Source organism: Ovis canadensis, chromosome 14 (genome assembly GCF_042477335.2).
Source record: "Ovis canadensis isolate MfBH-ARS-UI-01 breed Bighorn chromosome 14, ARS-UI_OviCan_v2, whole genome shotgun sequence".
Lineage (NCBI taxonomy): Eukaryota > Metazoa > Chordata > Mammalia > Artiodactyla > Bovidae > Ovis > Ovis canadensis.
Window position 1 is genome coordinate 32,125,487 of NC_091258.1, and position 15,865 is coordinate 32,141,351.

The window sequence follows — 15,865 nt, forward strand, 5'->3', positions numbered from 1 at the left end:
AGGGAACACATAGCTCCGAGAACAGCGCTGTGAGAGGAGCAGTTGTTCTACAGCGGGCAGGACCCAAGAGGGTGTCTGTCCCAATATTCCTACTGACCAGAGCTCCTCCGCCTCCCTCCACCACCCAACCCCACCTCTGGTCCCCAGTCCCGGGTCCCTCGCCCCCGGCCCGGGTCGAAGACCGAAGCCTGGAGGGGGGCGCTGTGTCCAGCCCTAAGCGCTTCTCCACGCCCCGCCCCCAGCCCGCCGGCCCCGCCCCCGCTCCGCCCCCTCGGCGGCCCGCCTCGCCTTTGATGCGCCGCGCCCGGCCAATGGGCGCGCGGGGAGGCGCGGGCCGCGGCGGCGGGCTGGGGGCTCGGCTCGCCCGGGCGTCAGTCCGGCCGCGGCAACAGCGGCAGGAGCGAGTCGCGGCGCCGCCTCGGGCTCCGCTCAGCTCCGGGGCCGCTCCAGGAGGAGGAGAGCGAGACAAGGCGCGGCGAGCCTTCAGGGCCCGCCGGCCGGGCGCATGGCTTAGGGACGCCCCCTCCAGCCGCGCCCCCAGCATGGGGAAACTTCACTCCAAGCCGGGTCAGTGTCCCCGCCCGCGCGCCGGCCCCCTGGTCCCCGCCGCCCTCGTCCCCGCGATTGCTAACTCTCTGCCTCTCCTTTCTTTCCGGCTCCCGCCGCCGCCGCCGCCGCGCGCGTTGTGCCTGCAGCCGCCGTGTGCAAGCGCAGGGAGAGCCCGGAAGGTAGGGGAGCGCCGGGCACGGACCGGGGGGAAAGGTGGGGGCTAGACGGGGAAGCACCGCGGACTGCAGCGGAATGGCCTAACCCGCGGATCTGATTACCAGGGCCGCCCCCACCCGTTACTCCAGCCACCCTCTCCTTGGAGCACACTTTGTGTCCCCCTCTCTGCCCCCGCTGCCCCCTCCCCGCTATCCAGTACTTTCTCTTCTGACCTTCAACCCCTCCCCTACGGCACCCCAATTCCGCGCTCACTGCCGCCCCGTCACCAAGAGCCTGCCTCCTCTCTTTTTGGTCGTCAGCCCCCACTCGGAGACCTTGGCTCCTGCGCCCCTTCTCCTGACCCTCAGGTCCCTCTTCCCCTCGCCCCGTGTCCGTCCCTCCTCTCCGCAGTCCTGGCCTCTGGCACTCGCTCTCCTGATCCCCAGACGTGTCCCTCTTGGCTCGCCTCTAGGTCCCTGCTCTCGGGGCTTCGCTTCGAGAACCCTCTTCTCCTAATTACCTGCGTCCCTCTCTCAGGATCGTGCGCAGCTCTTAGCACCCTCCTGGTCCCTTGCTGCCTCTGCCTCGCCCACTCTTTCTCTCCTCTCTCGGGTAACTTTCAGCCTAGGGGCCAGACTCAGGGGCTTCATGTCGTCCCCGCCCCAGGTGACAGCTTCGCTGTGAGCGCCGCCTGGGCTCGGAAAGGCATCGAGGAGTGGATCGGGAGGCAGCGCTGCCCGGGTGGCAGCTCGGGACCCCGACAGCTGCGGGCGGCGGGCACCGTTGGCAGAGGAACTCGGGTACGATCCCCACTTACCTCCCTTTCAACCTCAGAGATGGGTCTCCATACACGCCCCCCCAGCCAACTTTTAGCACCTCTTGGCACAACTTATAAGCCCAGAAATCCCTTAGGTGCCCCTGCCCCACCAACATGACCCTGCACACCCCCTGCCTCGGGGAACCTTACTGGTGACACAGATGGAGGGGCCAGTTGGGGAGCAGAGGGCTGCCTGGGGGGAAATGTCCTAGGTGAGGTGGGCCAGTTGATGGGGAACTTGTCTGTGCTGGAGGGATTCGGGACTTGCTCTGATTTCTTTCTTGTTTCTGTGGCCAGCATTCAAAGGTGGATTTGGAGTTGCGCTAGGGAAGAGGGAAGGTTGTTGGGGGAGTCTGGGTGAAAGGCAGGACTGTGCTACCCTCCAAATGTGTTCCAAGTGTCTATGGCATTCATCAGTGCCAACTGCCTTGGAGTCCCAGTAGAGCAGCCAGTGATCTGGGTGGGGGCAGAACTTGGGGGTTACTGAGATCTGGGAGACCCCTTGGCTTGGTGCACAAGGAGAGAGAGGGCCTCATTGTGCTCTAGTCTGGCCCACCCCCAGCCTTCACCCAGTGAGTCCCTGTGGCTGGATTTGTTCCTAGGGGAGTAGTAGGTGTGACAAGGGAGTGAGTGAGTCCAGCCGCAGCTCCTGGCCTGGGACTGGTGTTCACAGATGTCCTATGGGCTCTGGAACTCTGCACAGGGCTTTCAGATGGTCTGCGTGGAACTCGAGCAAGCCAAGGATCAAAGGATGAATCAACTTTTTGATGTGACATTTAATTTTTTTTCTTAAACTTAGAGGGGAACAGACTGAGTTTCAGGTCTGGTTAGTCCTTTGGTCTTGTTCATAGGCTGGGGAGGGGCCAGTGGAGTTTTCAGATGTGTGTGTGTATGTGTGTATGTCTGTGTGTTAGGGTGGTGGGATCTGGACTGAGTATAGTCAGTTGCAGGAGGTGACCCTGTGGATAGGTGACTCTTGTGCATGTAAGAAATAACCTCTGTATCTAGAGGAAGCTCCCATCTCCTCCTACACTGTCACTGCTGAGCAGGGGGCCTTCTCCTCTCCATTTCTTTTCATCTGCTGGCTAGGTTAGAATTGAAGCTACTGTCCCCTAGTAAAGGCCAGCGCTGGGTCGGGGGAGGGGGCTCTGCAGTTAGGGCCCTTTAAAAACAGAAGTACAAACTTCCCTTTCTTCCCCCCACCATTTCCAGTTTTTGATCTCCTTATTTCTTTAAAGCCCAGCGAAAATGATCCCATTTAGCCATATGAACAAATGCATTTTGCAGCTCAAGACAGAGGCCAACTGAGTGGATTTCCATTAATCAAGTTTTGGGTTTTTTCAGCTTGTTTATTTTTACAAAGTATTCCTGCAGAATGACATTTATTTGCAGTCCTTTTTTTTTTTTTTCTTTCCTAAACTGCCAGGCAGCTTGCTCCATGCTTTAGGGGAAACTTGAAATACAGCGAGGGCTTACTTCAATTGACTTTTATCTTCAAAGCCATAACAAATGTTACCCGCATGTTTTTGGTGGGTCTCCTTGGCATCCAATCCTGGAGGATGGGAGGGAGGAGGAAGGAAAGAGAGGAAAACAAAAGTCTGTCGTTTTTAATTAAATAGTAGTGTTCCCAGCAAGAGGGATGTGAGCCAGTAAAAGTTGCCATTGGGGAAAATGGGGGAGGGGGAAGAGGGGGCCCCAGCTTAAGTCTGTGGCTTTGGTGAAGTCACGGGAATTTTGTTGCCTGGTTTCTTCCCCCAGCTGAGGACAGCATGGGATGGGGCCTGCCCCCTGCTTTCCCAGCCCCCTCTCGCAGAGAAATGCTGAGGGGTCATTAGTGTTTGTTCAAAGCACTTTTGAAGATGTGAGCCCGAGAGCCATCAGTGTGACATATGCTGGGTGGTGGAGGGTGGGCCCTGCCATCCAGGATATTCAGAAGAGAGAAACTCTGCCTCCTTGGGAGTCATGCTTGGTGACTGGGACCCGGACGCCTGGTTTCCCCCCACTGCTGGCCTCATTCCTGAGCCTGCAGAGGTGGAGTTGGCCGAGGGAGAAGCCAGGGTGAGCCCAAGGTGTGGGGCTGTCCTGTGGGTGCCTGCGAGGTGATTTCAAGTAGTACTTAGAGGAATAGTTTTTATCTTAACAGTTACATTTTTTTTTCCCTTTTTACCAGAAAAAAGAAATAGCTGGAACATCAAACCCTTGATTTCATGGATATTATTGCTTAGGATGAAGCTAAGTTGAAACAGATAGTCTGAAGTCAGTTCTGAGAAAGATGTTAAGTACAACTGGTCAAAACTGTGACTGAGAAAGAATGCCCCCAGTTTAACTTTGAGATATTAAATGGGATCACAGTAGGCAACCCCCGGTCTGTTTAGTTTCCATGAGTTCTAGGGGCACGGAAAGGGTGGCTCTAGGTTCTTCCATTATCTCATCAGGATGTAGGAGGGTGTGGGCTCCAAAGTGTGCTTCCAAGCGCTGGCAGAGCTTCACCCCCACCCCCCACCCCAGACCTGTCCCTGTCCTGGGAATGGCTTCTATCTCTACTCCATCACCCAGCCTTTCACCAAGGCAGCTGGGGACACATTCCTGGCTCGTCCAACCAGCAGTATTATTATTGCAAAGATAACTACTATTTATTAAGCACCCATGTGTGTCAAGCATTTTGCTTACGTTATCTTAATCCTCCTCATAACCCTGTAAAATTGCCAGCCAGCTGGTGTAGACTCTGGTTTTCTTCCTTTCTGGAGTACTTACTAGTACTTTCCCGCACCAGAGCATCTGCCTGGAGGGGGTCGCACTTACTCATCCCTAAGAGGTGGCACGCTGGCCAGCTGCCGAGCACTTTGGGGTGAGGCAGGCAGAAGCGTGAGGGGCCCCTGCTTGCCCTCTTCCTCCCTGAGGGGGTCTGAGTAGCTTAATAAGTGTTTAAGGTGGGTCTTAGTTTCATGCAAGATCTTGGGATGTGAGAGGGTGACCTCATCAGCAATTAACCCATGCCTACCCTTCCAAAAAATAAATAAATAAATGAGGTCAGTCTCGGCCACAATAGCTTGTCACCTTGTATAAACCATTTTACCTTTGTCTACCTTAAGGAGCTCATCTGCAAAATGGGTGTAATAACCTGCTCATCCCTGGCAGAGTTTTGGCAGGTAACTCTTCATAAAGCGTAGAACCTGGGGAAAGCCAGGCAGGTTCCTGAGGCCCTGGGAAGGTGGAGATGGGGGCCCAGATTATGAAACGAGAGGCTTCCTTCCCCCATACTTTATAGCCTCATTTGGAGGGACACAGGTTAAGACATCTGCCCTTTCAGTGGTACATGATGAGCTTCAAGGGAATATGAGCTCAGAGGAGAAAAATAAGGAGACATGCAAGCTGTATGAGTTCTACAGAAGATGAATGATACATGAACAATTTGTATGCCAGGCAACTGTGTGCTAGATAATTAGACATTGAAGTAAGCATAATAATCTCAGAGATAAAGGATATTAGAAGCATGAAGCAGCAACAGGCATTGACAAAAGGAAAGCAATTGGAAATGTTGGATCTGGAAGATATAATGGGTAAAATTAACAAGTTTAGTAGATGGACGGAGTAAATGGACACAGATATTGATAGGAGACCACTTGGAGAAGCAGAATCTGCGTGTCTGTGAACACTCCTGTAGCATGCACGTGCGTGTGCATATATGCACGTTGACCTCCGCATTTAAGACCATCCCCTCCCCCAACCCCCAGTTTGGCCCTTTTGTTCTTTTATGGCAAAGTCGCCTGAAGAAAACAGGCTGAGCACTTTGGTGCAGGCAAGCCTGCCTCTGGATCAAAGGTGGCTGCCAGGCGGTTTGGTAATTTGATTAGGGGCACCTTGTGCATTTTGATATTTGGGGGAGATTGGGACGGTGCAGGCATGGTGGGAGCCTGCGGGGACGTATCGGGCTGGGTGATGAGATTGGAGGCTGGCCCAGCTGCTGCCTGAGTGCTGGATTCCAGGGGAATTACCCTTGAATGATACCAGTTGGCACAATTAAAAGGCCCCATGTCTTCACCATATGGAAAGTGTTAGGCCTCCTTACGTGGTTTCAAAGCTATGTGCCGGGAGGTGGACTTGACATTTGAGGTAGAGCATAAATTAAATATTTGGTGTTTCACAATTAAAAGATGATTTGCTTTGAGGCTAGAGGAGGCGTTTGGGCTTCCACTCACTGGTTTCTTTGAGTTCTCCACAGAGAGTGCCCTCTGCCTGTGGCACCCAGGCCAGCTTCATAGCCCCACCTGGCAGCTTTCTGGACCCGTGGGGGATGGGGAGGAGAGCAGGGGCAAGCTGGGGCTGGGCAGAGTGCCAGCTTCTGGTTTCCGGTAGATCTGGGTCCCTCAGAATGGTGGAAAGTGGGCAAGGTGTCATTCTGGATACATTAATGCGTCTCTGTGACGGGGTCTCTGGTAGAGGCTTCGAGGAGTGTCTTATCCTCCCTACAAACCTTTTTGTCCTTGAGAAGGACTCTGGTTCCCCAAATCAGGCTGTTATGTGTGTGCTTTCCCTCAAATTCAGAAATAAACCCTCTACATTCACACCTTGTGCAGACTGTCGTAAACTCAGTGGGAAGCTAAACCAGGAGACAACCGCATATGTCCCACAAACTTCTAGACTTGGGGAATGTTTAATCCCCTCGCCCCGTGGGAGTGTCAGAGTGAGGCGATAATGCGGGTGATGACTGGACAGAGCATATTCCTCCTCATACCAGGAAGCTTGGGCACTGGGCTCAGGGGTCAGACTGTTCCTCTGAAGCCTTAAAGCAACAAGGCTGAGCGGTCAGCAAAGGGAGAATCACCTCCTGAGGAATCTGTCTTCCTTGTGGCAGTCCCGGGGCATGTGGTGGGCTCTCATGATAAATTTGCTCAGTGAATGAATGAAGAATGAATGGAGATGGATTAGGTCACCATCACTGCCTCTTCCTCCTCCGGCCAGGTAAAGCTGGAAGCAGGAATAAACGACAGGCTGTAATTCGGCCTTTTCTCCCAGACTCTCAGCTGTTCATTCACTATGGTCAATAATGGATTGTTACTAATTATGAATTCCCTAGCCAAGACAGGCATTGAGGCTACAGTGGCAGATCACAGAGACGTGGCGCCTGTCCTCCTGTGGCTCCCAGTCTAATAAAGGAGATGAAGAATAAGCGTGTGCGCAGTGCACTGGCAGACAGTGACACTCGTGAGAGGCTGGGCCAGTGAGGAAGGAAGTGTGGAAAGAGGGGATGGGTTTGTGCAGCAGGAGCTCGGGGAGGCCCCAGCACATTAGTGTCCGTGGTTGGGTTGAGCCCTCGAGAAGGGGCTGTGGGCTCCAACTGGCTGTGGGTCTTGTGGGGTCTGAAACTCTCTGGTGCTCGTTCTTGCTACAAATTTTAGATTTTACAAATCCCCCCACAGTTTAGTGGTTCTTGGCACATGTGAGCTCCCTGTCCCTCTGGACAGGTGGGTGGGGTGGAGCCGGCCTGGCAGCCAGCCTGCTGGTCCAGACACTGGCACGCTCTGTAGAGCGTGCAGTGTCATGCCCAGGGACTGGGGGACATTGCCCCAGCTGTTTGGGTGAGGGGTGGCCCCTGCTGCCCTCTGTGGGAGGAAGGTCAGAAGCCCAGCTGTGGGTGGGATGTGGTGCCTGAGCCATGGGATTGGCAGAGGGAGGCATCCCAAGGGCCAAGGGGTGTAGTGACATGCCAATCCCAGGGGAGCCTGTCCTACCCCAGAATTGCTGTGAGCCTGTGCTGGAGGGAAGAGGGTCTCCTGCCTCAGTTTACCAGATGTGTCTGAGGAAGAGGAGTGCATTGTGACCCTCTGGGCAAGCAAGGGGCAGGAGCCCATAAGGAGATCTGTGGGCCCCGGGGAGTCAGGGACCCCCCGACCCTCCTTATGGGCTTCCTAGGTGGCCCTGGTGGTAAAGAACACCTGCCTGCCAATGCAGGAGGTTTAAAAGACACAGTTTTGCTCCCTGGGTCGGGAGGATCCCCTGGAGGAGGGCATGGCAGCCCACTCCAGTACTCTTGCCTGGAGAATCAATCCCATGGATAGAGGAGCCTGGCGGGCTACAGTCCATGGCGTCACAAAGAGTCAGACACGACTGAAGCGACTTAGCACACACACATACACAATCCTCTTTGCTCGAGGGTTCTTGCAACCTCACTCACTGTGACTGAAGGTTCACAACTTTGGAATTTTTAGGTCACTTGTTGGATTCCAAAGCAGGCATTTCAGGCTGCCTCCCTGACTTCCCGCTCTCTTTTCTACTCACACATGTTCTTTTTGTGGCTCTTGTCTCTCACAGACATTCTTTTTCTTCCTCTCACTCTCTCTCCTCCTCCTTTCCCCTCGCTTCCCCCACTCCCCAAGGAAGGAAAAAATTCAGACTCTCACAAACAAAATATCTGCCATTCCATCCAAGGGAGAACTGAGGCAGGAGCCCAGAATATCCTGGAAGAAACGCCAGAGAGAGCTGAAGGCCTTGGTTGTTTAATCTGGAAGGCAGTCTTTGATGTCACCGTGCTCCGTTTATCCTGGGAAGCTGCCTGCTTCTTTATGGCTCACTTCAGACTCTGCACATGAAGAATGGCTGAGTTCCTTCAGGAGCTGGAGGAAAAGGCTGATCACTCCCCAAAGGGCAGGTTTGGTGATGCTGCCGCTGCTGCCAAGCCCAGGTGGGGTGGAGAACCTTTTCTAAACAAGCATTTACAGAGACATAAGTAATTCTTTAATAACTGCCCAGGAAAGCAGAGGGGGCTGTTTATCCATGTGGTACTTGTCACAGGGCTTTGCGAGGGAGGCCTCAGGTCCCTCTGCTGAAGTCATCTTTCTCCCCAGCAAGACAGCATGAGGAGCTCTTACCAGGGGACTCTGCCCACCGGGGTGTGTCCTGGATGTGTGTTTGCTTTGAGGGCTCCAAGAATTGCTCTGGGCTTCACTTTCCTTACTTATTGAGCTACGTGGGCTGTGGCCTATGTGTGGCTGACACCTTTCAGAGGAACCCAGGGTAATGGGTGGGCTTCACAGTGGTGTGTGGCATCAGCTGAAGCATCCTTCTCTTCTCTGGGCCTCAAATCTTCTAGCTGAGAAGTAGGATAAAATTTATTACATTTATTGCAATTTGGAAACTTTGTATTGAATGCCTTCTATTCAAGTCATTTATGCATCTGTGCAACAGAAATTCAGTACTTACTTTATGCCAGGTATACATCTGCCCTGTCAGTAGGCATGGTCCTTGTTTTCATGGACCTTACATTCTAGTCGGAAAAGAAAAGGGTTTTTAAAAACAAATTACACAATCTAAGTCATGATTTATGCCTCAAAGGAAAGGTTCTGGGTGCTTTGAGAACACTTAATGGGAATCAGACCTAATCTGGGTGGCTGTTCATTCCACAGATTTTTGAGTGTGGTTAGGATGTTGTGGAAATTATGAGGAATAGAACATACTTCCTGCCTCACAGAACTTAGAGTTTAGTGAAACTGAACTTTCATCTTTGAAAGTTTTTCTTATCCATTTTTCTTATCCATTTTTCTTATCTTATTGCATTGGTTAGAATATCCTTGACTGATTCATAACTATTAAGTATGATCTTCATTGTTTAATTAATTAAGAACGCTTTCTTTATCTCCTGACTTGCTAAGATTTTTTAAACCAGGAATAATTATTGAATTTTATCAAATGCTGTTGGAGTATTGATGGAGCTGATGATTCTTTGCTAATATAATGTGTGATTTATATGAATGATTTACATTGCCAGATTTCCTAGAGTTTAAGTTTCTTTGCATTCCTAAACTAAATCCTTCTTTCCCGTGCTAGACTGCTGCTTTAAAATATTATTATATTTGATTTGCTAGGCTTCCCAGGTGGTGCTAGTGGTAAAGAACCCACCTGCCAACGCAGGAGACATAAGAGATGTGGATTTGATCCCTGGGTCAGGAAGATCCCCTGGAGGAGGGCATGGCAACCCACTCCAGTATTCCTGCCTGGAGAATCTCATGGACAGAGGAGCCTGGCAGTCCAGAGGGTCACAAGGAATCAGACACAACTGAAGCAACTTAGCACATATTTGATTTGCTAATACTTTACTTTGCATTAATATTCATGTTTGATTGGCTCATGTTTGAAAAGTTATCTCCTGCATAATGACAATATTTAGGGAATGTTAGAGAATGTTCTGGGCATTCTCTGAAAGTCTGAAAGACTTTCTTTAGACACTTGTAAAGTCCAGAGCAGAGAGTGTGAACTGGTCCAGGGTCACAGGTGGTCTCAGAGGAGCTGTGATTTAAGCCCAGAGTTGCATCGGGAGAGGGGTAGTGCTGAGCGAGGCAAGGGGAGAGAACATGCAACGGCCACATGAGGGTCTGCTGGACTGACCCACCACATGGGAGAACGCCCTGTAGTGAAGTGGGCCGTTTGAGATACTGATCGAAGTTCAGCTGGCTGAAGAGGGGTCATGGCCTGGGCCTGGGGGCCTTCTTAGCCATGCTGTGGAGGTTGGTCTTTGTCCAGAGGAGAGACAAGTGTGTGAGGGGCCAGCAGGACAGAGGTAAGCCCTTTGATCTAGGGGAAGAAGGAATGTGGGGAAGGATGGGCTCTCCCTTGTAAAAATACTTCAGAGGATAAAGAGGAATCAAGTGACTAATTCTATGGGCTGAGGGAGAGATTTTGGAAGGTCTGCCTCGATCCAGGCACAGCGCTTAGTTCTCAAGGGCCGCCCAGGGGACTCTTGAGGGGGCCACAGGTGGGTGAAGGACCGGGAGGAGTAGAATAGAACAGGTGGTGTCGGGGGTGGTGCCAGAGTGAGGACTCTGTGGCCCAGTGTCCTGGGTTCAGATCCTGCTGCGCCGTTTTCTGCCTGTGGGAACTTGGGCACAGTGTCAAACCTCTGTCAGCCAGAGATCTAGCGGGAAACAGAGCCGCCCTGGAGAGTCTAAGTGAAATTAGCTTCCAGAGGTATGGGCAGCATTCAGGAGCCTTCATGGGGTCTAGAGGTACCCAGTGTCTGGTGGGTCCCTGGCAATAGGAGGAAGCTGTTACCGCCCCCCAAGGGCAGAAAGGGCCAGGGAGGATGTGTTGGATGTTTTGGATTGGATCCATGTAGGAGTCACAGCTGAGGATGGGTGGAGACCAGGCAGAAGCTATAAAGATGGAGGATTAACTGCAGTCAGAGATACGGTACAGAAGTAGTGAGGAGGTGCAGAAGAAGCACGCCACCCCCATCTCCTAGCATCCTCCAGTTTCTTGCCGGGGCCTCCCGTTGGCAGCTGAATTCAGAAGTCAGAGACTGGGAAGCCCTGGTGAATGGGTGCACAAGGTGGTCTTCCTGAGGGCGCAGAGCAGCACAGGATGGGGGGGCAGCGTGGGGGATGGGGGGGCAGGTAATGGATGAGGGTGGGAATGAAATAGACTAATCAACTCTGTGCTTGTGCTTCCTCGTCTGTACAGTGAGGATGATGACAGTGTCTGCTTCACAGGGCAGCTGTGAGGACTCAGACTGTAAAATGGTTGTAATATGGGACGGATGGTAACTGTGTAAGTTCGCTCTTACTGTTACAAAACCAGGAAGAGACACAGGGTTATAGAGATTGGAGGAGGTGTTTTTGAAAGACACGGCATGTCAATACAGCTCTAAGGATGGTAAGGCCGAGACCAGGGGTCAGAATCTAAAGGACCTGCAGGGACCAGAGGAGTCATATTCACCAACTCGTCAGGCTGGCTGGGAGACAGCCGGGAGATGGGGAGGGCTTGGATGCCCTGGGGAGTACATGTGCCGTGTCCAGGGAGCAGCGCCCCTCAGCCTCAGCCAGCTGTTGTCATGTGGAAATGTGGCCTGGTGTTGCCACATCTTTTGATCATTAAGAGAATCCAGCCGTCTGGAGTTTTATGTGAGATTTTTCTAATTTAAAAAATTATCGTCAACTACATAAAAATTTTCAAAAACACTCTTTTGGGTGGACCCAGACAGCTGGATATGGCCTGGCTTGTGACTATTGATTTAAACCTACAAGATTTTGGTGGGGTATGACTGTGTGAGGGATAATAGCGCATACAAATGGATATTAAAATGCCTCATACTGTACATGCGTTCTTTACATTATTATTCCCCTGTATACAGCTGAGAAGACAGGCTCAGCAAGTTAACCTCCTGAGCCCAGCCAGGGAGGGTGGATTCAGGCTGCCTCCAAGGTGGAGGGTACAGCCCAAGCCAAGGCTGGGAGCTGGGGAGTCATGGATAGTATGTTCCAGTTGGTAGAGAGAAGGATGGGAGGGCAGGTGGGGTAAGGACAGTGTAGATGTCTTTTGTGCCCCCTTTTATACCAATGCCCAGAGTGTGCCCATAGTAGGTGTCAGGAGTATGTTTAGAACTTTGAGAATCAGACTTCCCAACTCTCCCAGCCGGGTGGCCCTGGGTTACCTGATAGCTTACCGCAGATCCTCAGCTTTCACATCTGTGGCGGTCATAATTTCCTACCTTGTGGAGTCATTCAGAGAGTGAAATGCGTTCACTCTGGTAAATCAGGGAGGGCAAAGCAGATGTCGCCCCTCCTCTTGCAGCTGTCTGGTGTGGTTAGTGGATGCTCACCCAAATGTGCACCGCATGTGATGAGGGGAAAGAACAGGGCGTGGTAAGAGAGAATGAGGAGGGGTTCTCCTTTGGTTTAGGGAACTAAGTTGTTGAGTCCCAAAAGGGTAAATAGCCAGGTGACTAAAGGTTTGGTAAAAACAGCTCAGACAAAGGGTTTGGGAAGTGCAAAGGCCACAAGGCGTGATTGCCGAGTAGGGAGTCTTTAACCCACTTCTGGTGTCTGGCTTAGGAAAGTCCAGTCCCTGAGATGTTCAAGTAGAAATGCAAGGTCCAGTGCAGGGGTGGGTGGCTCTTGGGGGTTGCGGGGGGTGGGGGATGCTATGTGTTGCAACTTATTTTGAGCCCTTGTCCACCTGCTGCAAATCTTCTACAGTTTTATATATTTTTTATTCATGTCTGATCCCTCCTGATTCTCTTCCTTCTAGCTGAGTGCGAGATAGGGGAGAACCTCGGGTCTCACAAAAGCCTGGAGCTGATTGGCTGGTCTGCCATGTGCTGCCCAAGCCCCCAGCCTTGAGCTTGAGGACAGAGCTGGGGCCCTGGAGAGGGTGGCGCAGAGCCTAAATGGTGCCTGTCAGCAGGATGGGCCTGGCCACCCTCAGGCCACAACTGAGGCTGGGGAAGACCCGAGCCTCCCAAATGTGTCTCTTACTCCAGTAGCCTGCACAGGCTGGGGGTGGGAGGGCTCTCACGCAGGCTTTGACTCATGGCAGCTCCACCTGAGTAGGCTTGAGGGTGCTACTTTGGGGTACCTTGTTACAGGGCAGCTTTTGACCCTGACCTTGTTTTAGCCTTCTTTCCCCCAGGGATCTAGATAGACTTCAAAAGCAAATGATGATGTCAGAGAACTACTACAAACCAGGGAGGAAGTTGCCTTCTAAGTGGGTGCTGGGAGCACTTTTCTTGCTCCCCTGTCCTGGAGATCTCCAGGAACCCACTGCCCCAGTCAGTCTTGGGTACATGCCTCCTTACTTGGGGTTCTGTGGCTGCAGCTTCAGTGTGGTTGTTAAGTGCCTGCTGTATGCTGAGCCCTGTGCTGAGCCATGGGTGCAGCATTGAGCATCTGCTGTATGCCAGGCCCTGGGCTAAGAGTGGTCACTACGACTCCGTTCTCCCAGCCCCACTATGAGGCAGGTACTACCATTATCCCATTTTACTGCTGGGGAAACTGAGATTTTAAGGAAATCTGCCTTCTTGCCCAAAGTCACTTGACTTGGAAGTGGAATCTTGCTCTAGCAGGATTCAAATTCAGAGCAGTCTGATTTGAGAGCTGTCTTAACTCATTATAGGTGAGTTTTTTTTTTCTTCTTAAACTGTGTCTTATAAGCCCATTCATGGCTCTTGAAATCTATGTAGTGACCGGTATTAAAAAAAATGAAATAGACAAAAACAAAAATAAGAGAGAACATCCTGTGTAGTAATAGTAAATGTTGCTTTGTGTTACTTTCTGTTTAGTTGCTAGTCATGGACAGGCATGTCTATAGACGACAGATAGATATGGATATACAGACATGGATGTCCATACCAATAAATAGATACATAGATCTAGATACGTCTATAAAAAGAAAGAAAGTGAAGTCATTCAGTCGTGTCTGACTCTTTGTGACCCCATGAACCAGGCTCCTCTGTCCATGGAATTTTACAGGCAAGAGAAGTGGAGTGGGTTGCCATTTCCTTCTCCAGGGAATCTTCCCAACCCAGGGATTGAACCTGGGTCTCCCACACTGCAGGCAGATGCTTTACCAACTGAGCCATCAGGGAAGCCCAGATATGTCTCTATCTAAATGCATATCTATACCCAAACCCATATATACTGAGGCCCATTATAAAGCATAATTCTTATTGTGGGTCACCATAAGTGTTAGAAAACACTGGTGTTTGGTCACTGGTCTAGACTCTGAGTTTGAATGCCTGGTTTCGGGACCTAGCCCTGCTTCTCACTGGCTGTGTGACCTTGAGCAAGTTCCCTAACCTCTCTGAGCCTAAGTTTTCTTTCTTGACGTCAGGGCTTCTTGGTTTGTTGACAGTTTGGTCAGAACAGATTTCCCAGGATTTCCATGGTTGCTGTCTTGTACAACCACTCCCTTTGCTTAGGGCACGAAGAGGGCCCTTGGGGGGTCCCATGTCCTCTGACCTTAGAAACCAGCCTCTGAGCATGACAAGCAGCAGCTGCATCCTGCAAACTCAATCCTTCTGGACAGAAAACTGTTTGGGGAATCCTGAGCCCAGCTTAGCCATTAGGTGTCTGCTGTGACCTCTCCTGGCCTTTACTTCCTCCTCTCAGAATGTAATAAAGAAAAGATGGATGTCTAGGTTATGTTTTGTTGTGTAACAAATTAGTCCAAAACTTAGTGCCTTAGTCATTTTGTGATCTGCTTAAGATTATGCGGTTTGAGCAGGGCTGGGCAGGGACACCTGGCCTCCAGCTCCCTGTGGCCTAGTTGGGTTGGCTCCAACAGCGAGGGGCCAGCTGCCACAGGCCCACTTGCCTCATGCCTGGGGCTTCGGTTCTCTTTCAGGTGGCCTCACCGCAGGGTTGGCTTGGGCTTCCTCATAGCATGGCAGTCTCAGGGCAGTCAGACTTCTCATATGATGGCCAAGTTCCTACAAGTGCAAAAGCGGAGACTGCCAGGCCTTTTAAGGATTTAGACCTAGAATTGGCAGTGTCACATTCTCTTTGTTAAAGCTAGTCACAGGTTCAGCCCAGGTTCAGGGGAAGGGACTACACAGGGGCATAAATACTGGGAGATGTGATAGAATGAAAGAAAAGTACAAGTGAAAGTGTAGTCACTCAGTTGTGTCTGACTCTTTGCAACCCCAAGGACTGTAGCCCACTGGGCTCCCCTGTCCATGGGATTCTCCAGGCAAGAATACTGCAGTGGGTTGCTATTTCCTTCTACAGAGGAATCTCCCTGACCCAAGGATCCTACCCGGGTCTCCAGCATTGCAGGAAGGTTCTTTACCATCTGAGCCACCAGGGAATCTCCAGCTGTGATAGGTTGGGGGCCATCAGAGTATTTTACCAGGAGGGAGGATGTGGTCTCCTGGAGAGGAACTGCTGACAGCCTGAGTAAGAAAAGGTGCCCATTGGACTTTGGGTCCTGGTGCTCCCAGTCCGGTTTGGCAGGAGCTGTCTTGGTGGAATGATAGCGCAGGTGAGATTGGCATGGGTCCTGAAGGGACTGAGGAACACGTGCACGGGAGCAGAAGCACGTACGTGTGAGAACATCCATGGCTACGTTATTTGAAAGAAGGAACACTTATAGTAACTCAAATATCCATCACAGAAGATAGGCCAGTAGACAGTGGTGTAGCCCTTCCATTTCAGGATCTCTCTGCAACTGGTAAAACCAGGTTGAATGAGGGCTACATGCTGATAGAAAGGAGGCCCTGAGATGCTGTTGAATGAGCAAAGCGGGAACAAAACATCAGCATAAAGTGGCCCTGTTTTTTGCAGTATACAAAAGTCTGTTCAGGCCTGTGTCTGTACGTATTTGCTGATGTACATGGAAAGATCTGGAATAATACACTGTCAAACTCTGTTTCCCTGAGGCGTGCAGTGGTGGGAGATGGTGAGGAGAGAAGGAATTCAGTTTTCACATTATACATTTTTACGTTGTTGACTTTTTTCCCCCAGTGAGGAAGTACCACTTTGTATTCTTCAAAGAGCCAATACATTTAGGAGAAATGAGAAAATAGCACACATAGACAGCTCTAGGGATATGCTTTTCTAGAAGAGATGGAGAGAG

General features: G+C 51.3%; 1 protein-coding gene across 1 annotated transcript in view; it reads left to right on the forward strand.

Annotated features, from left to right (window-relative positions):
• The first annotated feature begins 301 nt into the window (after window positions 1-301).
• Window positions 302-15,865, forward strand: part of NKD1 (NKD inhibitor of WNT signaling pathway 1) — a 93,265-nt gene continuing 77,701 nt past the window's right edge. Inside the window, exons 1-3 of the mRNA XM_069552751.1 lie at window positions 302-567; window positions 696-728; window positions 1,372-1,505. Coding sequence (XP_069408852.1) covers window positions 312-567; window positions 696-728; window positions 1,372-1,505 — 423 coding nt within the window. The 5' untranslated portion in view covers window positions 302-311. The remainder of the gene's footprint in view (window positions 568-695; window positions 729-1,371; window positions 1,506-15,865) is intronic.